Source organism: Marmota marmota, unplaced genomic scaffold, assembly GCF_001458135.2.
Source record: "Marmota marmota marmota unplaced genomic scaffold, marMar, whole genome shotgun sequence".
Lineage (NCBI taxonomy): Eukaryota > Metazoa > Chordata > Mammalia > Rodentia > Sciuridae > Marmota > Marmota marmota.
This window is the reverse complement of record NW_026000185.1, coordinates 2,168,622-2,195,179: the sequence shown is the minus strand read 5'-3', so window position 1 is coordinate 2,195,179 and position 26,558 is coordinate 2,168,622. Positions and strand designations below refer to the sequence as shown.

General features: G+C 52.7%; 1 protein-coding gene across 1 annotated transcript in view; it reads left to right on the top strand.

Moving 5' to 3' along the window:
• Positions 1-25,335, top strand: part of Abat (4-aminobutyrate aminotransferase) — a 77,975-nt gene extending 52,640 nt beyond the window's left edge. The window contains exons 6-16 of the mRNA XM_015490743.2: positions 5,096-5,145; positions 10,294-10,374; positions 10,970-11,062; positions 11,520-11,582; positions 12,756-12,819; positions 13,316-13,464; positions 14,827-14,964; positions 15,782-15,949; positions 17,245-17,391; positions 21,096-21,207; positions 22,244-25,335. Of these exons, the coding sequence (XP_015346229.1) occupies positions 5,096-5,145; positions 10,294-10,374; positions 10,970-11,062; positions 11,520-11,582; positions 12,756-12,819; positions 13,316-13,464; positions 14,827-14,964; positions 15,782-15,949; positions 17,245-17,391; positions 21,096-21,207; positions 22,244-22,365 (1,187 nt within the window). The 3' untranslated portion in view covers positions 22,366-25,335. The remainder of the gene's footprint in view (positions 1-5,095; positions 5,146-10,293; positions 10,375-10,969; positions 11,063-11,519; positions 11,583-12,755; positions 12,820-13,315; positions 13,465-14,826; positions 14,965-15,781; positions 15,950-17,244; positions 17,392-21,095; positions 21,208-22,243) is intronic.
• Positions 25,336-26,558: the final 1,223 nt, after the last annotated feature.

Genomic DNA, 26,558 nt, shown 5'->3' with positions numbered 1-26,558 from the left:
GCTCAGTGGCCCATGGACTGTGTCTGATGAAGCCTGTCCCTTTGCAGAGGAAGCTGGCTTGTCTGCAGCAGGAGGGGTGGGGAAGTACTGCGCTCCTCGGCCCTTTCCCCCTCCTCCCCCGAGACCCAGCCTTGGGTGTCCACCTCCTTCTCTTCCCCCACCTGTTTCCTCAAACCTTTCTATTTCCCATGAAGATGTGATCAGACAGTAGACAGGTGACTCATTATTTGGGAACATCTGTCATTCAAGGTGCCTCAGCCTTTGAAAACATTTTAGATTCCAAGACCCACCAAACCACATCTCCTGTTTGTGTTGGGGTGCAAGAGGTTAGGCTCTGGACTCATCCTGGGTTCAAATCCTGGCTCATTTATTAACCATGACCCTGGCACCCATCCCCAGCGCACCCTCAGGTTGAAACCCCAGCCAATAGTGTGTGCAGGGCATAGGATCAGGTCTGCAGCTTTCATGGAAAGACTAGGGTCCTGAGTGGTCCCTCTCTAGCCACCTTCCCTCCCGTGCCTGTGGTCTTTGAGATGATTTTTTCCAAGCTAATACTAATTGAGAGTTCACTGTCTGCCGGGTGTATCGCTAAGGCACCCAATGCTGTCTCATTAAATGACTACAGCGTCCTATCACAGGGTTTTTGAACATCATTTCTACCTTACATCATTGCCAGGTTTCAGGGGGACACAGGGTCTGTCCAGTACCTTACAGAGAGTCCAGGGCTGAGGCAGGACAGGACCTGACAACTCCACCTCCTAGCCAGCTGGGAGCCACCTCCCAGCCACCCTGTGGCTAGAGGCCCAGGGTGGGACACCCCTAACCAGGGGCCAGCTCTGCTGCTCTTCCTCCTGCAGGAGTCAATCAGACAAGCAGCTTCTGGGCTTGATGAGGTTTACCTGGAACAAGCTTATCCACTGAGGCAGAAAGCCGTCAATACCCCACGGCGGCAGGGCGAGGACTCGGAGCTTAAAGACCTCTGGCCAAAACATTTGGAAAAACCCAGAGAGCGTTCCATCCTTGAGTGCGTGCGCTGTCCAGCCTCGGGCCCGGGAGCCTCCGTGTGGGGAAGGGAGGAGGCTGGAGGGTGTTGACTGTCCCCTTGTCCCTACTTCACTTGCCAGCCCATCTCCGCGGCCAGCAGAGGGAAACCATGATGCTCTTCAAGTCTCTCTGGCCCTTCTGCATTCTGTCAAGGAGAAGGTGTCCCCAGGGTGATGCCGGGTCTTTAACACCTGCCGATCTCTATTAGGGAGGACAACAGGCCCTAGACCCAGAGCCCGGGTGGGACAGATTGTTCCCACTGCATTCCACCTGCAGCTAGGTGATGGGAGGCCTCCTTTCAAAGCAAATGCATTTCAGTTAAAAAGTGAATTGATTTCAAGAAAATAGGTACAAGGCCTGTGTGTTGGCCCATTGGGGCTGCCGTGATAAAATGCCAGGTACAAGGCCAAAAGTTATCTCTGAGGGTTTGGAAGGTGGATGTCTGGGATCGAGAGACTCAAGAGTTGGTGCACAACAAGGGCCACTTCCTGATGCCTGGACGGCACCTCTCATTGCGTCCACACTGTGGAAGGCCACAAATGAGCCTCCTTTACAAGGACACTGCTCCCCTCGCAAGGCTCTCCCACCCCCAGTCCCCTCCCAGAGGCCCCCACCCCTGACACCACCTTGGGTTAGGATTTCAGCATAGGAATTGAGAGTGGCGGGGGGCATACTTTCAGACCCTAGCAGGATGTGGAATAAAAATTGTGATCCTTTCAGACCAGGGATTATTTCTCCAAAGTCTACTCCTGCTCTAAGAGGCACTGGGTAGTCTTTCCTCATACGCAGGTAGTTGTGAGCTCTGGCCTGTGTCCCTGGACCTCTCTGTGATTCATGCATTCAATTAAAGTGTATTGACCTGAACACGCCGCAGACCTCAGTGCCTCCCTCCTCCTGCAGATCTGGCCTTCCTGCCAGGATTATTGCCAGGATTAGCAGTAATGAACAGAAAGCCCCCTGCACGTAGTAGATGCTCCATTAACAGAAGCTGTCATGAAAGGAGGGAGGGTGGATATGGTGGACGTGAAGGGAGGAGGAGGAGATAGTGCCGCACAGCTAGAACACCGGGCCCACAGCCTGCTTCTGGACGAGGAGCCAGGCGTCTGCTGCCCTCTCTGGGTCTCTCTGCTTCCATCTGCATCTTTGAGCTGACAATGTTGCTCACGGGCTCCCTTTGGGATTCAGTAGGATCATGCATATGAAGTACGTAGCACAGAGCCTGGCACACAGTTGGTGCTCAATAAATGGGAATTATTATGTATATGTTTTCTTTTTAATATTCCATAAGTTTATACATAAAGCCTGAAGTTTCTGAGAATGTTTGTCAAGGTTATTGGGCCAGATCAAGCTGTGTTTTAGGTGCTTTCATTCATTCGACCAACAGTGTTCAAGAAGCGCCACTCTGTGGGGGGCAGACAAGTCGGACTGCAATGCCAGGCAGCACATATTTTCTTAATTTCATTCTTGATCGTCCATGGCAAGTGTTTGAAAACACGTGATTCAAATGCACTAATCCTGCCTCCCCCAGCCGTGCTGAGTGCCTTCGCTGGCACTGAGGTTTCTAGTGGATTCCTCAGGATTTTTTTGCACAAGATCATGCCATCCATCTGCAAAGAGACAGTTTCACTTCTTCCTCTCCAGTCTGAATGCTCTGTTTCCTTTTCTCGCCTGTGCACTGACTGATGTGATGTCCAACAGCAGTGCAGGAGGGAGTCTTGCCCTTGAACCTGGGCGGGGGAGGGGAGGCAGCCTCTCACCATCCACGCGGCTGTGGGCTCTGGGAGGGACCCTGTGTCAGGGAAATCAAGCATATCTGTATTCCCAGTTTATCATAAATTTATGATAGTGTCTTATCATAAAACATTGGGTTTTGGCAAATGCTTTTCTGCTTCTGTCAAAATGTCCGTGTGACGTGGGGCTTTATCCTGTTGGTCTGGGATGCTGTTCTCGGGCAGCATTTGACAAGTGCTGACCACGGAGGTGTCAAACTCGGTGGGGAAAAAAAAAAAAAAAACTCAGTGGGAAGAGGAGAGTGGCACGGGCTGCCTGTCAGCTGGACTTCCTAGGAGGGGGTCCCGCCTAGGCCTCAGGCAAGAGGGAAAGGGGGCCATCCCAGGCCACAGGACGGTGCAAGCCAAGTGTGCAGAAGGCGTGTTCAGGGCACAGCTGCCCACCTGGGAGTGGAGAGCTCACACCAGGGCACAGGCTGGCCCTCCTCACCCTCCCTGGCCTGGTGGTGCACAAGGCCCAGGGCTGCCCAGAACCCGTTCTAAGCCCCTACCCCTCCTCCTCCCATCGCATCACAGTCCTTTACAGTCTAGCCCCAGAAGAGTGCCGTCAAGACCTGGTGGCCCCAGTAGCAGAACAGGGTGTGATAACCGTGGGGCTCCTCCAAGACTCCCTCCTCTGACCCATGGGGTTCAGGTGTCGCTGCAAAGCATTCTGGGGCTGGTGAAGCAGGATCGCTGCAGTCAGGGGGATCTGTAGGAGGCAGAAGGGTGAAGGGGTGTCACCACGGGTCTCAGGGGTGTTGTTGCCACTTCTCAGGCTTCAAGCCACACAAACATGAGGACACGTCCATCAGGTTGACGGCTGGGATTTTTAGAAACACATGTCAAAAAAAAAAAAAAAAGAGGTCAGGCGTGGAGTGCTTTTTCCTGAGAGACCCTGCTGCCATCCGGTGCTCCAGTGTGATGGGTGCTCTCTCTCAGTACCGACTGGCAGGCGGCCGGAAGAGAGGGTCCTTGCCAGAAAAGAGAGCCCAGCTCAGCTCCCCGAGGAAGGCCAAACCACAGCAGCACCCCCGGAGACGTCTTCATTCTAAAGGCCCCTGAGCAAAGCAGCCTTACTCAAGTCTAACATGGCCACACGGTTATTCCTGTGTTTTAGGTGCTTTCATTCATTCGACCAACAGTTCTAGACTAACTTTAAAAAACTTTTTGTGGGGCTGGGGCCATGGCTCAGCAGTAGAGCGTTCACCTAGCACATGCCAGGCCCTGGGTTCGATCCTCAGCACCACATAAAAATAAATAAATAAAATAAAGATATTGTGTCCATCTACAACTAAAAAAAAAGAGAGAAATAAATATTTTTTAAAAATTTTTTGTGTTTTTATGACTCAGGAGGCTGAGGCAGAAGGATCACATATTCAAGACCAGCCTCAGCAACTTGGAGAGGGCCTAACAACTTCATGAGAACCTGTCTCAACTTTTTTCATTTAAATAAATAAATATTTTTATTTTAAAATTTTACTTGAGGGAGTGTCTTTCCCAAGTCTGAGCCCGTCCCCTATTTCTTTCCCATTATCACTGGTTTCTTCTAGCGAGAAGTGCATGAGCACACCTGTGTCCTGCCTCCTATTTTGCCCTTGGCAGGAGACCTCAGGTTATTCTGACTCAGCACAGGTAACTCACGCTTTTCTGTAATAGCCTGGGCACACTGGAAGCCATTCATCCCATGAATGAGTGGTGGTTTATTTCCCTGGTCTGCTATCGATGGATGTTAGGTTGCTTTCAAGTCCTGAGATATAGAGGGTCCCATCTAAGATCCAGATATGGAGGATAAATTCTCAGGAGAGCATTCGCTGGATCCCAGAGCACCCTGGGCCTTGTTGATATCCTCAGTCCTCTCTGGACAGGAAACAAGCCCACAGATTGCCTTTGCTTCACTCGGGTCCCTAGCAGAGCGCCACCTTGAGCGCCACCCCAGCCAGGGGGCCCTGGGGAAATGGCGGGGCCGTCTGTCCTGTTGAACCCCTCCTGGCCCAGTCTTGAGATTTGCCCTGACCTTGCATTCACTTCCTCTGAAGTTTGTCTGGTTCAGTGGGTGGGTCTCACACCTGCATGAGCATCGGAATCTAGGCCCGGGGAAGGTGTGGGAGATTTCCCAGCCAAGCAATTCAGAGTCAGTGGTCAGGGCTCTGGGAATCTTCTCGTCTTCCTTTGACATGGGAAGAGGTCACAGGGCTGAAGGCCAGGTAGGGGAAGGGGGGGAGGGTCCTGGGGAGTCTCCCACAGGCTGCTCATCCCTAACGGTGCCCTTGTCTCCCCAGGTTACAGCCATCCGGCCCTGGTGAAGCTCATCCAGCAGCCTCAAAATGTGGTATGTCTCCCTGTTGCGCTGAGTAAAGACCAGCTGTGTGTGGCCATTCGCCATACTGGTGTCTTTAGAAATAGTCTCTTCATTCATTTGTCATTCCATAAAAATTTATTGAGCCGGGCGCGGTGGTGCACGCCTGTAATCCCAGAGGCTCAGGAGGCTGAGACAGGAGGATCACAAGTTCAAGGCCAGCCTCAACAACTTAGCAAGTCCCCAAGCAAGACCCTGTCTTAAAATAAAAAAATGGAAAGAGCTGGAGGTGGAGCTCAGTGGTTAAATTCCCCTGGCTTAGATCCCCACCCAGTACCAAAAAAAAGAAAAAAAAAAACTTATTGAGCTCATCTGAGGCACTGGGAATGACTTGGTGAGCAAGCACCCAACCCCCTGGTGACACCCAGGGCCTGAGGGAAGCCACGTGGTCTTCAGGCACCTCCTACAGCAGGGCTCTCAATTCAGCACCTGCGACCTTGGGAGACAAACGTTCTGTGTTGTGGGGACAGCTGTGTGTTGGAGGGTGTTCAGTGCCTCCCTGACCCAAAGTGTCTGCAGACATGGCCGGGGCCCACAGCAGGCACACCTGGCTGAGAGCCCATGAAGTAGAGGGCTCGTCTGCCCTGGGAATGGCTAGAAAGCCATCGTGCGCCTACGAACACGACCCACCCACGTTGTTTTCCCAGTTCTTCCCCATCCTGAGGTTGGGGAAATGTCCTGTTTCCGTCACTACCATGACAAATGACCCCGACCTAGCTGGCTTAAAGCCACACCCCTGGACCATCTCAGCTTCCGTGGCCAGGAGTGTGGTCTTATACCACTCAAAGCCACGTCTGAGCGACTCATCTTGGGGGTGTCCTGTGTGGCCGAGACTGTCCATCCTCCTGGCTGTAATCTCACTTTGAATACTCTGCAGTCGATTATCCATCCTGCTGTTGGTGGCACGTGGTGGTCTCCAGACTGGGCTCTCGGTCTGCCTGCGGGTGGGCACACCTCCCAGGTCTGCGGGCTACCGCGCAGGCCTGGAGTCGCTGGCCTGGGTGGTGTCTGGGTGGAGTTTCAGCAAATCCTGCCCGTTTTCCCAGCTGGTTGCTCCCATCTCCACTCCCACCAGCCACGTGGGAGGGATGCTGTCCCCCATTCCTTTGCCAACACGAGTGTCATTGGGGTTTTCATTTGCCCCAGAGAGGGACATCCTCTTCCACACATGACAAACAGCTTGAGTCCCCAAAATAAATCCAAGGCAGGCCAGGAGGACCTCAGCCCAACCCTCACGGGACCTGAGTCTTACGAGTTCTTCCCTTTCCAAGGACAAAACTGAAGACCGTCAAAAAGAAGCACCTTCCCTCCTTATAAATGGTGGCCCTGCCTGGCAGGGAGCAGGAGGGACCTGGGGACACCTTGCCTCCAGTTAGCGGACAGGGGCAGGGCTGCTGCCGAGGAAGGAGGGTCCCAGGGACAGTGTCTGCTGGGCGCGGGGCAGGCTGGGCTGTTTACGGTCGAGCGGGCTCTGTTTCCCCGTGTTGTGCAAACCCCAGCTGCGCCGGCAGTTGGTGCTCAGAGAAGCACGTCAACAAACAAGTCAAACACATTTCCATGTCAGCTGCCTGTGGAGGAAGGATCTTCCCCAGCATCGCCTGACGTCCAGGCCCAGGGAGGCCGATTCACGGAGGACTGCCCTGTCCCCGCCAGGAGGCTCCCCAGCCCACCCCCTCCACCCTCCCCTGTCCAGGGCTGCTCCTGCCCCTCCTGTCCCCAGCAGCCCCTCCCACCTCTGTTCTCTCTCCGACAAGCACCCTGCGAGCTGAGCTTCGGGTGTGCACACAAACCCTTCCCAGGGTCCCCACCTTCACATGCCACCAGAGGCCTCTGCTTCCAGGGCAGAGCCCTTGGTGACCGGCTTCTGCTCTCTCCCTGGGCCTTGCTCCTTGACACGGGCACCTCACAGTGACCCTGAGTCCTGCTCCTGCCAGCGCTGGTCTCCTGTGAGAGCTGCCTCTTATCCCAGCTCAGCAGTTGCTCTGCAGGGCACCTGAGTGGAGCTCACTGAGAGGAGCCCCAGCAAGTCTTAAAGCAGTACTAGCTGACCGCCACTCCAAACAGCGACACGCCGCGGGGCACGCAGGCGTCAGGCTGGGAGGCTGCCCACTGACGGTTCTCCAGTGGAGACACACTCAGGTTACAGTATTTCATGACAGTTTCCTGCCAGGCCATCAGGAGCTCAGGTGCGAAGGAGCTCAGCAGCCCTTTTGCACCCTCGAGCACCGCCCTGAGACTCCAACGTAATGAAGTCAGGTAACTGCAAAAATGACACCACATTCCCTGGATCTAAAATGTGGGTCCCTGCTACAATTTTTTATGTCACCAGGGCCATCTCATTGTGTTGCCCACAAGCTGGGCAAGGGTTGTTGGGCTTTGTATGTGCACAGTCACAGTGCAGTGAATGACAGCTGCAATCTGACTTCTCTGCGCAGGGGATGAACGTAGCATAGGGTCCCTGGCCAGGTACCATGGACACAGACCTGTGACTGCCAGGCCTTCCCATTTGCACAGTTGTTTGAGACTGAGCATTCTCTGAATGCCACTTCATAGCTCCTTAAAAACACCTTGACCCCATTTGGGCAGATGAAGACCCGGAAGCTCATCGAGGTTAAGTGACTTGCCTGGGGTTGCAGAGCCACTTAAATCAAAGCCCATTCTCTCCATGCTGCACTTTAAGACTGCTGAGCTGATAGTGAGGCTTGCAGACACCTGCCCTCATTTGATTCTGAGACCTGATGTCCCAGATACCTTCTGCTCGTAATGCTACGCTTTGCTGAACAAGAACACCACCCCCACAGCTTTCCTGGGCCCAGATAGGCAGTAGGCAGTCAAGCTGCCAGCCTGCCTGTTGCCCTCTGGGAGCCTCGTCCCCTGCAGCCTGTGATGGTGAGGGCAATTTGCTTCCACCCTACTCTCATGATGCACCAGATTTCTTAGGAGCCCTATGAACAGCTCGAACTAGGGGGAAACATTCCCTGAAGGACCCTAAGCAAGCCCAGGTCTCCAGTTGTGCCAAGCCAACTTGTACCCAGAACTATTAATATCGCCAGGTGAGGCTGCCTGGCATGTCTGACAGGGAGTGGCACCTGAAACGAGCAAACCTGGGTCTGTGTCATGGTTCTGTCCCTTTCTATCAGTGCATCTTACGACAAGTTGCTTGACCTCTCTGGTCCTCAGTTTTGCTAACTCTACAATGGGGAAGCTTATTTTCCCCCAGGAATTATCTGAGACCCACTTGGATAGTCACAGAGCAGAAAAAGCAACAGAGGTATGAATCTGCCACAATTCTAGTGACCCAAAGCCACCAGGACAATGACCTCTGGAGCCTCCCTGTCCCTGAGCCTCCCCCACACAGTGATGTCACTGTTTGGATTTGCATTGAGCTTATTACACTGATTATGTCAGGGAGAGAGAGAGGTACCTAGGAAGTCCCCAAATCCCAGGACAACCCTGCTTTTGTAATTAAACGTCCGTATTTTAGAATAAGTCTGTCCATCTAAACTAAAGCCCTCCCGGATTCCTCCCGCGCTTGCCAGGGGAGCTGGGGACCCCCAAGACTGTCCCGACTCCACTTCCCCAGGAAATGCAGGGCTTGGCTCCTGGTGGGCCCCCTGCTGTGTGTCCCTGGCTCAGGCCCCTCCTGGGCCCCTAGAGTAGCCCCTGCAGCCGCCACCTGCTGCTTGCCGAGCTGGACTGTGAGTCCGCTGGCTCAGCACACACTGCCCCTCGCTCTGTGGCATCGCTCTCCTCCAGGGCACAGCGCGTGCTTCTGGTCAGCACAAGTGACAGGGTCAGCTAGGGATGCATAAAGCCCTGCCCACACGGCCAGGTGTGAGCCCCACGGTGCAGTGACGCTTCTCCCCAGGGCTCACTGTCCACTCGGTCCGGGCCCATCCTGCCTCCCTGGGAAGGAGAACAGCCCCACCTGGCCTGGTGCTGCTGCAGAGAGAGCCACTGGGGGTGTCCTCCCAACCTGACAAGCAAGCAGTGCAGGCCATTTTCTTCCCTTTTTTTTTTTTTTTTTGGTGAGAGGGTTACCGGGGATTGAACTCAGGGGCACTCGGTCACTGAGCCCCATCTCCAGCCCTATTTTGTATTTTATTTAGAGACAGGGTCTCACTGAGTTGCTTAGGACCTCGCTGTTGCTGAGGCTGAGACCCCCACATCAGACCCCTATTCTACTCAGAAATTCCAAGTAGAACTCGCAATCTCCTGCCTCAGCATCCCGAGCTGCTGGGCTTACAGGCACGCACCACCGCGCCCGGCTTTACCCCGATCTTTTAAAAACTCCAGACAGAGCAGTGCCCTGCCCCAGACATCCCCTCCCAGCTGGGTCAGCCCACCAATGGCTGTCCTGTTCCCCGTGGCCTGCCTTTTCTAGAATGTCATGCGAATGGAAACAGACCGCACAGCCCTTTGCTTCTACCTCTAACTCGGCATCTGGCTCTGAGCTTTCTCCACGTGGTCGCCCGAACCCGTGCATTGTTCTTGATGGTGCTGGGTCGTCCTCCGTGGTGGGCACGAGCCACAGCTGTTCCCCTCTTCCCATCGGAGAGACATTTGAATAGTTTCCAATTAGGGGTAAATGGAAATAAAAGCCACCACAAGGTGCACACACCTGTCTCCATGTGGGTGTGCGCTTCCTCTTCTCCTGGGTAAACACCTGGGGCGGGTTGCTGGGCCACAGGACGATGCCCTGGGACATCACAGGAAGCCAGCACGCTGCTTTCCCAGGTAGCTGCACCATTTCGCCCTCCAGCTGGGAACAGGAGTTTCAGGGCTCTGCATCCTGGATGGTACCTGTCACTCTCCTTCTTCCCATTCTGATGGCGTTTTTAAAATAATACAGCTACAGGAAGTTTCGAAAAATAGTACAAAGAGATCCCATTACCTTTCACCCAGACCCCCCCACCATGCAGCATCTTATAACGGAGAGCACAACCAAGGAACGCCCTCTTCAAATCCAGAGCAACCTCGTGAACTCTGAAGTGCAGGGAAATGTGTCATTGCCCGGACAGAACAGCAGCAGCCCACAGTGCCCTGTGGAGCCCACTGAACCCATCACCTGTGGAAAGGTGGAAAGGGACACAGTAACCATTTGTCCCTGGTCTTTTGCAGAGCACCTTCATCAACAGACCTGCGCTGGGCATCCTGCCTCCAGAGAACTTCGTGGAGAAGCTCCGGGAGTCCTTGCTCTCCGTGAGTGGGGTGGGGTGGGGGGACAATCCTGTCACTGTGCAGCCCCACCTCTGCCTTCCGCCCTGCTGTCCTGGGGTGGTCCCGTCAGGGGCAGCAAGGATTGCAATGGAGGATGGGGAGCTGCTTCCAAAATCTTGTTCTTCCATAAAGATCATTTCCAATTTTCCTCTTGAAGGAAAGAAGGAGTTTTTGTGGGCAAGACCAAGGGAACCAGGCAGTGTGATATTTGTCCCTGGTAGGAGCGCGGCCCTAGGTCTCCTGTCCTCCTGGGTTTTCAGTTTCAGTTGCTACAAGGATTGAAGTCACGGGGACCCTGACTTCCCACCTGGAGGGTGCCGTGTCTGTGGGTGGCAGCTGTATCAGAAGGTGCAGATTGGGCTTCCCTGGCCGTCTGTCCCCTCTGCTGGCCTCAGGCCCCCTGGGCTTCTCCTCTGCCTCTGAAGAAGCCTGAGTCCACCCTCCCAACCCAGCTCCTCCGGGCATCCCTCCCGTCCTTGGCCTCTGAGTGACGGGGTGATGGAGCCAGGGCACAGCCCCCTCACAGATGCAGCTGGGGTCCCCGGGCCTGGGCTCACAGCTGGCTCCCTCACCGCAGGTGGCTCCCAAAGGGATGACCCAGCTCATCACTATGGCCTGTGGCTCCTGCTCCAATGAAAACGCCTTCAAGACCGTCTTCATGTGGTACCGGGTGAGGCTGGGCACAGACACGCGGATTCCACCACACGCCCACCCTGCCTGACGGGAGGGTTATCCCGACGGGCCAGAGTATTAGCTGCAGTGGCCACGGTGGAACTCCAGGGAGGGCCTGGACGCAGCTTCCAGCGTCCTGGTGTGGGTGGTGGAAAGGTCTTGGTGTCAAACCCACCCAGTGTGACGGCACTACTTCTACTGCGGGACACACGCCCTCCCCAGGCACAGGTGTTACGTGGAGAATAGTAACGTATCGCGATGCTCGGTGCACGGTCCTCTATTTCACTGCAAGCACAATGAACAGTCTGGGGCCCATGGAGACATACCATGATCAATACAGGAGACTAGCTCCCCAGAAAGCACCCCCTGGTCGACTGGACTAAAGAAAGAGTTTAGGAGCCAGGTAGATGCCCCGTCTTCAGTGTCTCAGGTTTTGTCCTGTTCTGTTTTGGCAGAGCAAGGAAAGAGGACAAAGGAGCTTCTCCAAAGAGGAGCTGGACACCTGCATGATTAACCAGGTAAGTGCGGTGGGCTCCTTGTCACCCATCTGCGGGGAGCCGCCCCAGCCCCTCGGCTGACACAGGCTGACCCAGCCTGCCCTTTTCAAGCCTCCTCACTCTTGAGTCCACTCCCTGGGGATCAAGATGGAGTAGAGTTCTTCCTGACCAGCCTTCACCAGTTTCCCAGAACAACTGACTGAATCTGACAGATCCTAAAAGGCCACTGATGTACTCTCTAGAATAATGCAAAGCACCAGCATGGATGTGTACACAGTGTTCTGTTGGTGGCACTAGCCAGAAAGGACTGGAAACCACCTAGGTACACAGGAAGGACTGGGTAACTAGGAGTTGCAAACCGAACCCTCATTGTTCACAGAGACACCAAGGCGGGCACTGCTGGGGCGATGGCAGGGCTGGGGATTATTCCAGGGAAATAAGATTGGTGGCTGCATCAGTAGCTTCCTGTCACTATCACAAAATACCTGGCACCAACAATTTGAGGGAGGAAAAGTTTATTTTGGCTCAAAGTTTCAGAGGTTTCAGCCCTTCTTGCGCAGGTCCTGTAGTGACTACTCATCATGGTGGGGGCACAGCCAAGAGGAGGCTCCCACCTCTTGGTGGCTGGGAAGAGAAAGAGAAGAGCCCCGGTCTCAATATCCCCTTCAAGGACATGCCCCAGTGACCTAACTTCCTCCCTCTAAGCCCCACCTCCTAAAGCTTCCACCCCTCCCTGTAGCACCATAGGCAAGGGACCCAGCCTTCAACACCAGAGCCCTTGGGGACAAAGACGGCAGGAAGGCAAGATTCCCACCCACCTCCAACCACAGCAGGCTTGTCTTCATTTTGTGTGAAGTTCAAATATAAGTGCTGCTTTAAAAAGGGGGGGCCTGGGGGTGTAGCATGTGCAAGGCCCTGCAAAAAATGTCCCACCTGTGCAGAACTCATGGGAAGTCAGAAATTCAGATATATGTGAAATTGGTCTTAAATTTGATAACTTTTTTTCTTAATTCTTTAAGTGCATGAACAGAACAGAACATATGGGGGCTGGGTAGGGACTTCAGGGACCCACTTACAACTTCTCTGCCTGGAAGGACATGGTTCTTCTGATAGACTTTCCTCCTCTGTTTGGCAGGGTCACACTGGTTCCCAGTCCTCACAAGGATGACTGACACTGATCTTTCTTGGTTCTAGGCCCCTGGGTGCCCCGACTACAGCATCCTCTCCTTCATGGGTGCTTTCCACGGGAGGACCATGGGTAAGGAGGATGGATGTGGTCCCAGGGTGGCATTTACAGTGATGGCAACAGCAACAGCAGTAGCGCCACTGCCTTTGGTCTGGCGCTGGAGATTTACACAATTCTCGTAGATTCCAGACGATTCCCCAAAGAGGGGCACCGTTATGTCCACTTTGCAGATGTAGAAGTTGAGGGTCAGCAAGAGAAGGAACTTGCCAAGGCCATTCAGTGGCAGAGGCTGGGATTTAAACCCTTGTGTCTCATCTTTAGAGCTTGTGTGTAATGAGTGGCAAATCATAAAGCGCACGTGCACATGCGTGCACGCACGCGCGCGCACACACACACACACACACACACACACCCATTTGTGGGCTCTTCAGGATGTTACAAGAGCTGGGATCTGTAGGCCAGAGACTCCCTGGCCATTTCAGGTCTGGGGCTGAAATCACGTCCCCTTCAAAGACTGTCGTGCCACTGCCCCAGCCAAGCATGTGCTCTTCTGTCTCGCTGGGCTCAGGTTGTCTGGCAACCACGCACTCCAAAGCAATTCACAAGATCGACATCCCTTCCTTCGACTGGCCCATCGCACCGTTCCCGCGGCTGAAATATCCTCTGGAAGAGTTTGTGAAGGAGAACGAGCAAGAGGAGGCGCGCTGCCTGGAGGAGGTACCGCCCCCTCCCTTCACCTCCCCATCCCTTCTCCTCCCTGCCTGCCTGGCCCAGAGGACAGACGCCTCATCTGGGATGAGGGTCGTGGTCCCTAGAAAGGAGGTGGGGACAGAGAGACCTCATGCCTCACGTGTTCCGTGTCTGGAAGGGTGGTGAGACCCTCTTTCTGCCACCACACTCATCCTCCACTTCTGGTACCAGCTTCTCTATCACTCACGCTTCTTTGGGGACAGAACCTGAGGTCACTCCTCATTTTAATAACATGTGAAGCTCATCTGTAGTGACAGTGATCCTATCAGGGCTCTGTGGAGGTGGGATTGGGGAGCACTTGGTGTGCGTGGTCCAAATTGAAATAAAAAATGAAATATACCCAGTATTTTAAGGGCTTAATATGAAAAAAATCTCACTAGTAAATTTTAAATATTCATTACATATTGACATAATAGTTTGGATAGATTAAGTTCAGTAAAGTGCTATTAAAATTAATTTCATCTTTTTTTGAGGGGTGAGGATTGAGCCCAGGGGTGCTCTACCACTGAATCACATCCCCAGCCCTATTTTCCTTTTTGTTTTTTATTTTGAGACAGGGTCTTACTATGTTGCTTGGGGACTTGCTAAGTTGCTGAGGCTGGCTTTGAACTTGGGATCCTCCTGCCTCAGCTTCCTGAGCCACTGGGATTACAGATGTTCGCCATTGTACAAACATCGTGGTTTTTAAAATTAAAAAGACATTAACTTTAACAGCATTTTGTTGAACCTACTATGTCAGTATGTCATTAGTATTTTTAAATGATCAGAGAGACATTTTAACTTTCCACATTGAGTCTGGGACACTGTGTGTATTTTATACTTAGAGCTCAACTCAATTTGGACCAAGCACGATGCCGAGTGTTCCCCTGACCTCACTCCACACTGCCCTGGTGGGGTCGCTGTCTGCAGATGAGCTTCACAACAGTGTTTTAGAGAGGAGCCATCTCAGATTCTGCCAAAAGATGCTCACACCTACGATGAGAGCAACAAGAATGTAAGGGTGACGAGGTGCAGCGGTGGCAGTGGGGCTCTCCCTGCCGGTAGCTTCTCTGAGCCAGCCACAGCTGCCTTGTGGGTCAGGACGGGGCTTCCCAAGTGCAGTCACTTGGCCCAGGGCTCGGCTTGCCTCCCCACCAGCACCAGCGCCAACCTCAGGTCAGATGCATTGCTCCTAAGGGACCCATGCTGGTCCCCAAAGTGGCACAGCACTCTCAGTACCATTCCAAGGGGCTCATGGAGCCCCAGACATCCCTCCATGGACGCAGCTCAGGAGCGTCCCTGAGGCATTGTCACCTTTGCAAGCTGCTGTCACTTTTCCATGGTTTCCAGGTGGAGGACCTGATCGTGAAATATCGGAAAAAGAAGAAGACGGTGGCTGGGGTCATCGTGGAGCCCATCCAGTCCGAGGGTGGAGACAACCACGCCTCGGATGACTTCTTCCGGAAGCTGAGAGACATTGCTAGGAAGGTCAGAGAACATGGCAAGGCCACAGAGGTTTTTGGGTTGGGTTCCAGGAGCAAAGAGTGAGCTCTGGAACCCGTGGAACATCCCGATGTGCAGCAGGGGTCACATCATGGATAGAGGAGGTGAGGGGTGGGGGGTGCTTCTTTAAAATGTTATTGCAAAATCAGCCACCAACCTGCTGCTTTCATTTGGAGCTTTCTCAATAATTAAGCGGCTCCTGGGAAGGCCTCAGCCTCCTCCCTTTCCTTTCTGGAGACCCTCACCCCATCTTTCAGTCAGTTGTAGTCCATACTCGATGGGGCCCCAATGGACAAACTGTTAAGATCCCGTGTCTGTTTTTAACGGGTTGTGCGTGTATGACTCACACGTCAACTAGTGAGTCCGCAGATAAATGCTGCAAGTCGTGAGTTGGTTTAGACACAGTACCGTGTTAGCAATGGGCATGGCGATAGGCAGAACGTGGAAACTGAGTGTAGGAGGTGACGTCCCCTCCCCACTGAGGACACATTTACTCCTGCCAGGGTCAATCCCGGGACTAGGGCCAAACCAAACAGGCTTGATGCAGCTCTCAGGCCCCTGCTGACCCCAGCTGGGCAGTCTCAGGACATGCGCAGCACTCAGCACAGCGCAGGCTGGAGCTGCTCCTCTGCTGGAGGGTTTGGTTTTGATTTTCAAAGCCCAAGAACGTTGGTTTGCTCTGCAGCTGAGCCAGCAGGAGCTGTGGCTGGGTTCTGGGTTCAATGGCAGGTCACTGTGCAGGGTGGGGGCCGCTGGTCTCGCCGGGTGTTGATTTCTCCCTCCTGTCTCCTGTCTGGGGCAGCACGGCTGTGCCTTCTTGGTGGATGAGGTCCAGACGGGAGGAGGCTGCACAGGCAAGTTCTGGGCCCACGAGCACTGGGGCCTGGATGACCCTGCAGACGTGATGACCTTCAGCAAGAAGATGATGACTGGGGGCTTCTTCCACAAGGAGGAGTTCAGGCCCAGCGCGGTGAGTGGGCCCGGCAGGCCGCAGGCGAGGGCGTGCCATCCCCAGAACCAGGCCTCTCACACAGGACTCGGGGCACCTGGTATGTCCCTGAGGTGTTGGAAGACCCCGCTTGTCACTTTAGTCGATGGTCATGGTTACCCCAGCTCCAGCTCCTCTGCAAGCCCATCTGCACAGCCGTCCACTGTCCATCTTCAGACTTTCTCAGTAAGATCAGTAAGATCTGCTATGGCAGACGGAACCAGTGCTGTGTGCGGAGCACTTCACAGGTTCTCTTAGTCCTCACAACAGTCTAACCCATGGGTGTTATTGTTATTCCCATTTTACTAATGGGGAAACAGGCACAGAGAAGTAAGTTGTCCAAGGTCACACGGCCTGTAAGTGACAAAGCCAGGATTCAAATGCCCCAAACCACTACAGTATACTGCTGTGTGTACATACCGATGAGTGTGCAACATCGGGCCCGGAATCCTCCTCCCATCATTCCTACCCTCGAGGTCACTGTGATCTGAAATGGCTGCTGGAACTCCAGGAGTCAGACCTCAGTTCTAGGCAGTGGGAAAGGAAAGAAGGGATGGAAAGGAGCCCCTTCCTGTCTTCAGAAGCCTGAGAAATCCCTCAGGACGCTTCCACACTCCAGAAGGCCAGGTCACCCGGCCAGTCCTCAAGACACAGAGGCCGGGAAGTGTGTGCTTCCGTTGGCCACAGCCCTGCCTATTCCCTGAATGGCTGAGGGTGGGTGAAGTGGGGGACCTATCAGGGGCAGAGTGCCCACAGCCCAACCAGCTCCCCCTCCTTAGCTGCATTTGCCATGGGCAAGACCCTCCCCTCTCAGAACCTCAGCTCCCTGCCCTGTGAAGTGAGGGTCACAGGCCAGTCATGCACCCCAGGCTGAGGTTTCGCTCAACAACACACCTCATGTATCGTGGTGGCCCCCAAGATCGCACCACCTATGACCTAGCAGCGTCTCCACTGCCTTAGTTTGTGTACGCTCACTCTGTGATGTCCTCACGGTCACAAAACCACCCGGGGACGCATCTCTTGATACTCAGTGCAAGCCCCGAGTGGAGGCCCCACCGTCCTGACCTCCCCAGGCCTGAGGCATCTCCAGGGAGCCGGCATCTCGGTCTCCCCACAGTGTGCATGCCTGAAGGGCGGACTTGGGAGGACTCTGGGGGAACAGGGCTGCTACCCTCCTGGCCTTTGGCAGGTGTCCTCTGGAGAAGAAGGTGTGTCAGAGGTGGGGGCCCTGCAGGGAGTGGCCACGTGAGCCCTCCTGACACTCCACCTCCTTCCAGCCTTACCGGATCTTCAACACCTGGCTGGGGGACCCGTCTAAGAACTTGTTGCTGGCCGAGGTCATCAATGTCATCAAGCGGGAGGACCTGCTGGATAACGCGGCCCGTGCCGGGAAGGCCCTGCTCACGGGGCTGCTGGACCTCCAGGTACCCACTCAGACCCACCATCCAGGCGCCTACACCCCCAGGGCTGCAGCCGGACCCTTACATAGCACTGCATCTGCTGTTCAGAGGTCCTGAGCGGGCCATGCTGCTCCAGGCTCCCCACAGAGAACGCGCCCCCCTACTCCTCCGCACTGTCCCTCCCCAGCTCCTGACTCCTGCTCACCCTCTGATGTGATCTCAGACATCCCTCCTTGGAGAGGCTGGCGCACACTCCCTCCTGCCCCACACTCCCTCCTGCCCCACAGCGTGCTCCTCATTCCCTCTTCTGTTCTGCCTTCTGCATATTCCCAAGTTTAGCAGGCCTGTCCACCGTGATCTGCAGCCAGCTGTAGGTAATGTTAAATGTTCTAAAAGCCACACGAAAAGTAGATAGGAGGAAGTAAAATTAATTTTAAGAATATATTTTGCTTCACACATTATACCAAAAAGATTATCAATTCAACAGGTCATCAATATAGAAAACAAACAATGTGCTATTTCAGATTATTTTTCTCATACTAAGCTTTTAAAATCGGGTATATATTTTAAACTTAGAGCATATTTCAGTTTGGACTCATCACGTTTCAGCAGCCATTGGGAAGGACAGCTCTGCATTAGAGCTTTTTGTCTGACACACACAAGTGCCCTCTCCTAGACTCAGGGTCAAGGTGGGAGGTGGCTGGAAGAGAACCAGTGTTCTCAGGACCAGCCAGAAGAACGCAGGAGTGGGAAGGAGAGGTGCCTTTCTCTGGGTGGCTGATCTCAAAGGGTCCCTCCCCTGGTATTTGAAACATCCAGCCAGCAGTGACATGAGCAGAAGCTCACTAAGGTGGTGATAGTGATGATGATAGTGGTAATGGTGATGGTATGGTGATAATGTTGGTGATAATAGTGATGGTAAGGGTAGTGAAGGTGATGGTGATAATGTTGGTGATAATAGTGATGGTGGTGAAGGCGATGGTGATGGTGATGATGTTGATGATACTGGTGTGGTAATGGTAGTGAAAGTGATGGTATGTTTGGTATATTGACAGTGGTATGATGGTGATGGTGGTGGCGATGGTAGTGACGCTGATGGTCTGTGTTCTTTGCCGATGTTTACCTCTCTGTCATGATAAGGACCTAATGATGATAACTTCTGTTTATTGAGAACTTGGTATGCCAGATCTTGTGTTAAAGGCTTTATCTCATTTAATGTTTAGAATAGAGTTATCATATTTAATGAGGAAAAGACAGGACCAACATTAAATTTAAGTCTCAGAAATCCAAGGTCCAGAACTTGGATTTGGATACAAGAGGAGTCAGGGGCTCCAGCTCCATCCCCATGCAGGGTGGCCAGATTTAGCAAATTACATTAGAAGATGTCCAGTTGTTTGAGAAACAGCAACTGATTTTCTCTTTTTTTTAGCAGAAGCATATCCCAGGCATGCAACAGTTAGGATATATTTATACTTTATAAAATTGTTTGTTGTTTACCTGAAATTCAAATTTAGTTTGACATCCTATGTTTTACTTGAAAACCTTAACTCAGAATGACTTGAGATTAGGAAAATATAACTACCCTTATTTTCTGGATGAGAAGATGGAGGTTTGGGGAGATGTGTCCTTTGCCCAGGCCCAGGCAGCAGTGAGGGACCAAGCTTTAAAGCCAGGTCTGCCTGACTGTGAAGACCCTGAAGGGGTTAGTTTCGCTAAGGAGATAGCTGAGACCCCCAGTGGGTGTGTTCTGGATGGATTCCTCTTGAACTGAGTTAGAATTTACACTGAGGGTGGCAGAGGGGCAGGGAAAGAGGGAAATCATCCAAACAGGGCTGAACCTTTCCTGCTAAGAGCCTCAACACTGGGAAATGGCATGGGCAGAAGTGACAGGTGACACTTATTGCCCCAGGAGGCATCTGGGCCCTGCTCGGGGTCATCTTAGTCAATTGTGGGACATCATGTTGGGTCCAGACCAGACAGGGATCTTGGTGTCCTGGGGCTGCCCCTTGTCCTGAGCTGAGTTCCCTTCCTGAAAGGTCCACGTGGACCCAAGGCTGCCCTCCTCATGAGACATCATCATGGGGCAGCTTGCAGACTCTGGAGATAAAAAGGGACAGGCAGAGCACATGGCCTGGTGGGGACATGAATGGGAACACAAAGAAAAGGCACCAGGAGAGAAAAGACAGAGAAGTTCAGAACAGTCCACGATGACCCCAAATAGGCCAGTGGGACAGAGAACAACGGGACAGGCAGTCAGACCTGAGGTCTCGGTGCTGCACAGGGGAATGGAGAGAAGCATTGTCCTCCTGACCCTCCAGCCTCCCCAGTGAAAGCAAGCCCAGGTGAAGATGCGCCAAAAGTGTTCTGGGGAACTCCCTGGCATCCTGCTTTTGAGAACCTGCATGGGGGCTAATTTAGAGGGGTGGGAGGGGTTCTGGGTCCCTGTTGGAATCTCAGAAAGCTATAGGCAAGGAGTTGAGATTATAGGAATGCCCTAAAATAATTAGGGGGGAATGGGTGACTAAGAGGGAGAGACCTACGCAGATGCACACGTGCAGACCACAGGCCATCAGAGCCCCGCCTGGAGCAGGGGCTGTCCTTCCTGCTGCCCTGCACTCATTCAGTCGATAGCCATTAAGAGTGTGTGTGTGTGTCACAAGGGCCCTAAGTTATGTCCAAATGGAACAGACCTGGATCCCTGCCTCCCAAGAAACTGCTTGCTGGTGTGGGAGGGGGTTCCATCGCCACCAGAGCACGACTGGGTCTGCAGTTTCCACCAGGGACCTGTTGTGAGAGAAGAGCTGCTTCAGCAATGCCCCTCCCAGTGCCTGAGAGGATTCAGGGTTACCTAGGCCTCACCCGCTGCCCTTCATGTGGACAGTGTAGAGCAGGGAGGGATGGACCCTCTGGTCCAGGGCCTTTGTGTCTCCCAGATGGCTGAAAACTGGGTGGCTTAAAATAAGAATTTATTCTCACACGGTCCTGGAAGGGTTTGTTCCTGCAGGAGGTTCTGCCTCGCCCAGCTTCTGGGGGCTGCTGGTCCTTGGCTCGTGCATGTGTCCTCCAGTCTCTGCTTCCACCATCCCCTGGCCTCCTCCCCACTGTGCTTGTGTCCAAATGCCCATCTTATCCGTTGTGACACCTGTCATTGGATCGAACCCACCTCTGTCCAGTAGGACTCATACTAACTACCTCTGCAAAGTCCCTATTCCGAACAAGGTCATTTGCACAGGTTCCAAATGGTGCGACCAGGCACCACTCAACCCAGTGCCTCTCCCAACCCCAAAGCCTTCAATGAGAAGGAGCATTCCTTCTAGAAGGAATAGTAGCTTCTAGAATAGCTAATAATAGAGATGGCTAACATATAAAGAGCACCTACTAAGTGCCAGGCCCTGGGCATAGGACTTGGCACATAAACCCTATCCCATTAAAATCTTTGCACAGGTTATTAGGGTCAGTGGCATTTGCACCTTTGGTTTACAGAAGAGGAATCAGGTGTGGGCCACTTAAATGATCCACCCAAGGTTACACGATGTGAAGGACACAGCTGAGTTCTAAACCCAGGCCTGGATGTCTCCAGAACCAGAGCTCTTAACCCAACAGTGATCCTACCAGTCCAGCAGAGCCCCAAGGACTGGACCAGGAGAGGCATCTGAGAAAGCACAGCCATGGAGCCCAGCTGGTGCCCAGGAGATGGCTTTGACACCCTCTTTGTCACCCCATTGCAGGCCCGGTACCCCCAGTACATCAGCAGGGTGAGAGGACGAGGCACCTTTTGCTCCTTCGACACTCCAGATGAATCCATAAGGAACAAACTCATTTTAATTGCCAGAAACAAAGGTAAGGAGACCCAGAATGGACATTTGAGTTTCATCAATGTCCAGAGTCATTGTGAAGAAACCCTCAGAGTCCTTCCTTCAGGGAGGTGCAATCTCACAGGGAGGGGAGCAGTAAGCACAGCATTTTGTAATCTACTACGATTACAAATCCTGGGGAAGGGGAAAGGGTGAGATGGAGGGGTGGAGAGATCAGGTGGGGAAATAGTGGGGGCCAGAAGTCAGCAAAAGCTGCTTTAAGGAGGTGGCATTTTACCCCGGCCTTGAAAAAGGAACAGGGCTTGGCCAGGTGGGGAAGGAGAGGAAGAACATCCTGGGCAAGGAAAGCATGCAGGCACACCTGAGGCAGGTGGAGCTAACAGGTGGAGAAGCAGAAAGAGCGGAGGGAGGTGGGGACAGACAGGGATTGGCGGAGTGCAGCAGGGGTGGGATGCAGGCCCACATCAGGCTCCAGATGCCAGACTCTAGGAGCTCAGGGAAGCCTCAGAATTGTTTTAAGTGGGCGAGGGGGGATTATGATGTGATCAGAGCACCTACTATGTGTCAGGTACAAAGTCATATCTTTTTCTCATGCCTTCTTGTGGAATCCCTGCAGCAGCCCTGCAAGGCAGGGATAATCGGCCTCCTTTTTAAAATAAGAAAACCAGGGGCTGGGGGATCGGGTCCTTGTCTAGTATGTGCAGCCCCTGGTTCCCTCCCCAACGGGGAAGGGGAGGTGGGAGCAAGCCCCGCTGCAGATGGAAAGCTGCCCTTGAGCACCAGCCAGAGAGTCCCTCCGCCAGGACAGCTCATGCCTGCATGGCCTGAGTTTTCTTCCCCAGCACATAACGAGCCTCTGGAGGGCAAGGAAAGCAGGCATTCAGAATCAGGTAGCAGGAAAGAAGCGGAGGAGGGCTGAGGTGGGTGGGGGAATGGACGGGCAGGTCAGGAGGGAGCCTGGCCAGGAGGACCATATGGTGGGTGAGCGTCACTGTCCTCCCAGCCCTCCTGGCACACCCACCGGGGCCCCCTGCCTAACCACCTCCTGCCTCTTCCCCCAGGTGTGGTGTTGGGGGGCTGCGGTGACAAGTCCATCCGTTTCCGTCCCACACTGGTCTTCAGGGATCACCATGCTCACCTGTTCCTCAATATTTTCAGCGATATCTTAGCAGATTTCAAGTAGAAAAGCCATTTCCACTACACTCAGAGAAGCCCGATCTCAACAGTTGTCAATTGATTAGTTTGCCTAATTCATGTTTCCACTTAAAAGCGTCAGAGGCGAATGCATAAACTGAAGGGTTATTTGTGGAGAGGGGATGTTTTGGTGGTTGTGGGAGAGGGGAAGGGAGTACGGGGCTGGCTTTGATTTTCCTCCTAGCAGAGCCAATGGTACCAGTTGGTTTCAGCCCAGAATTTCTGGTGGAGTCCTGCACACGGTCTTGGAGAAGGCCATGTGGGTCCTGGCCATATTTCAGCCCACCCAACCCTGACAATTTCTTTAGAAGCAAGTCAAGGGAGTCCCACCTGCTCCTGAGGCTGGTGGCCAGGGCTCTTGGGTTCCAGGCTATCTCAAATGCCCTGTCCTATAATCAAAGATGGCTGGCTCCCCCTCACCCTATGCAACAAACACGCTTTCCCTTCCTTCCCCAGCACCTGGAGCTCTGAACACCCCATGCATGATTCCGTGCCGGACTGGATGGTTCCCAGGAACCAACAAAGCAGGCACAGGAGGACTGAGCTTGGGGAAGGGGGACCTCTGGCCCCTGGGACTAGGACCTCTCCTCTCAGTGCTCCTGGGGTCCTCTAAACTCTCAGTTCCACCCATGATGGGCCTCTGTCCTTGGAGGATCTCTAGGCAGATCGAGGATGGTTCTTACTGACACCCTCTATCCCCACACCATCCTCCCTGTTGTATGTGCAGCCTATAGTGTGACCTGAGCATGCAGGGGACACACAAGAGCTGGAAGGTCAGAAGCACGAGTCTGTCCACCCAGGAGCACAAGCCCAGAACCACTTCATCCCATCTCCCGGGGCCCCTTGAGGTCTGACCCTTGACCCTCCCTCCTGGGAGGCTCCTTCTCAGCTTTCATTCATCTGCCTTCACTCTGCTTCTGAGCAGAGCTGACCCATCAGCGGGAGCCACTGCTGGACTAGCTTTCTTCTTGAGGGAAGTGTTGTGAATTAGACACCAGAGCCCTGCACATGAAAAGCAACCTGTTGGTTGCTTCCTTATACTTGCCCCTGAACTCTGCTTTGCCTGAGATGCCGGAGCTGGAGATCACAGGTAGATGATTCTTATGTGGCTGGGCAGGTTGTGGACAAGGCCCAGCATCTCTGCCAGAGGTGAGACCTTCTCGGAACTTATCTGACCTCAGATGCTCCTAAAAAGAGCCCTTGAGAATCCTGCAGCCTCAAGGCATAGTCCACTGGGTAGACAGAGAGTCTGGCTTGTATTCTGTGACCAGAGGGAAACCTCTGCGCCTCTGGTGCCTTGGTGGACTGTTTTGGAAGATGGACGTGTCAAGATTCCCAATTCAGCATTTTGTCCTTTTAATAACTCATCATCCAAAGATTCAGCTCCCACTCTTCCTCATGCTTGATCATCAGCCTTTTTTGTTGAGATGAAATGTTAACAGAGCTGGACGGATCCACAAGTCCTGGGTCACTTTGCATTCCTGCAGTCTGCAGCAAATCTGCTGCTTTTCCTAAGGAGTTTTACTACGTCTGAGGTCATGTTTGCCCTGCTAACTACGTGAGGAGGCATGCCTCCCTCTCACCCATTTGTATGCTTTTTTTAATACATCAGTCTTCACTCACTCATCAAACTATCATGAAATACCTGTGCCACCCCAGGCCCTGTGCTAAGCATCTGGAAGACACATGGGAAATAAAATGTGGTCCCTGCTCTCAAAGGACTCACTATCCATGGGGAACAACCGACTCTAAAACCAAATATATCAGAATGGCAAGTGCAATGACAGAGATGCATGAGGAGCACAGTAAGTCAGAGGGAGGACCCCAATCTGCCTGAAGTGTAGAGGAACTTTCAAGGAGAAAGTAACGTTTGAGCAGGACTTTGCAGAATGAGCAAGTTCACCAAGCAGACAGGGCACGGAAGAACGTTCCAGAAAGGGAACGGCATACAGAAGTTCACAGTCTCATTCCTTTAACTGGGGAGCCAGATTCCACAGGCAATATCCCAAGGTTCAAGCCTTACTTAACAAACAAGAAAAATGCAAACCCAACCATGATGCATATATGGGATTATGTATGCTTTCTCCTGAGAACTTCAGCACCGGGTGCAAATATTCAATAAGATTCTTGGAGTCCTAAGGATTCTAAGCCTGGGAACACTGGGAAACTTGGCTCTCTTCATTGGAGGGCATGGCTCCAGTATTCTGTTGTCTCCCCACGGGGCACTGACGGAGGAATGAGATCATTTTATCTGGAAAGTCATTTCTGAACTTATCATTCACTCCTTACCAAGGGAAGTTACTTGTAAAGTGTTTAAGCCATTTACCAAGTCCTTGTCAACCTGGGGCATGATGAGCTCCTGAGATGTCCTCTTTTGTGGGGTGGGGGTGAGCTAGAGGAAATCCAAGGAAAAGAATTTTTGGCAGAGCTCAAGATGGCAGAAACTGAGAAGAGTCTGGAGAAGACACTGTAAGCCAATGGACAGCTGCTGTCCAGGGCAGAGCCCAGGAGGAAGTGCTTCTGTGGGGGTCTGGAGATGAACCCATCACCCATTAGTACCATCAAGTCTGGTGAATGTCTCTAGCCTGTCTTGTCACTTTTACAGAAAACCAAGTCCAGTACTAGCAAGTCTTAGCACATCCTCCCTTTTATTATAAATGGGTGTTTTTTTATAATTTTTACTGACTCTCAGTAACCATGCAAAATTGTGCTCCACATTAACATATCTATATATCTATCCTATCTCTATATATCAGCTCATGGTAGAAACCATAGCTAGGGAGCATCGCAGACTTATGCATACAAAGTGATCTTGTTTACAGTATTCTGTTGACAGTGCCAATAAATGATAAGGAAATTAACATGCCACAATGTAACTGATGACCACATGCACAATTCCATGAATTAAATGTTTCCTGTGTTGATCAGTATTCTTAAATTAAAAAAAAATTTATAATGGAAACAACAGCGTGAACGTGGACTTTCTGAGTTAGAAATGGTTTTGTTACATAATTATTTGATAAGCACTTAGGAAGCACCTATCGTACACCCAGTAGAGACGTCTTGGGGAAGCCCTACCTGCGTAAGCCACCCTGGGCTCAGAAGTGCTGTAAGGCCATCTTCGCTACATTCATATCATGTGACAGAGATGTCAGGGTGGATGAGGCACCACCCTTCTCTCAGCCCACGTTCTGGCGGGAAAGGTCATGACCACCTAGTGTAGGGACGAGACAGACACTGCATGCTGCAGATGCACAAGGCTACCTCCAAGGTGAAGGGGTGCTCCAGCAATGGGGGACGTTTCAGAGGAAGATTACAGCCAGACAGAGGCAGGAAGGCAGGGCCGGACTGGCGGCTCTGAGATCCTTATCGCTAGATCACAAACAGGGAGACAAGATGAGGCTGTGACCAGGTCAAGCAAGAAGGCAGGGCTCAGTCTCCTGGGACCTTCTCTGCCATGCTGAGCAATATGAGCCTTCCATGTGGGACATGTGGCCAAAGGTCTGGAGCAGGGAGTCATCCAGGGCATGTTTTAGAAAGACTCCTGAGGGTTCTCCACAAGGAACAGGGAGTCCCGAGAGCAGTTAGGAAGCTGGCCTGTGGCCTGGAGAGGAGACAGCGAGACAGGTTGGAGAAGAAAGAAAAGCAAAGGCCAAACAGGACAGTCATTCTCAACACCAGATGTATTAGGATTCACCCTAAAGAGTTTTTTAAAAAATCCTAAAATCACTCCAAACCAAGTTAGATTCCCTGGTGGTTGACAACGGAATAAACTAGGAGCAGAAGCAATAGGGGAAGGCACAGGGACGCTTTGAGACACTGTGGAAATGGTCAGCTCTCTGACCCCTCTGGTGTCCTGAGCTGGAGCCACCTCTGTCCGAGCAGCAGCTGTGGTTCTCAAGGTCCTTATTTTCCTTAACTGTAAAATGTACTGTTTGGATCACATCTTTCCAGGGTCCTTCCAAATTGGACATCCAACAAGTCTATGAACCATTTAGCCTGGAAGGCAGTATTTACCATAAGACGTACTTTTAAACAATAATCCCGGTAAATAGTGCTGATCGTCATTTTGAACATTCACGGCAAGCCTCCTTTTCTGATGGTGCTTTAAAATTCTCACAATGAAACGACAAGGTGTTTATTTTGTAGACCTACGTTTAAGACAAGGAAACCGAAGCTAGG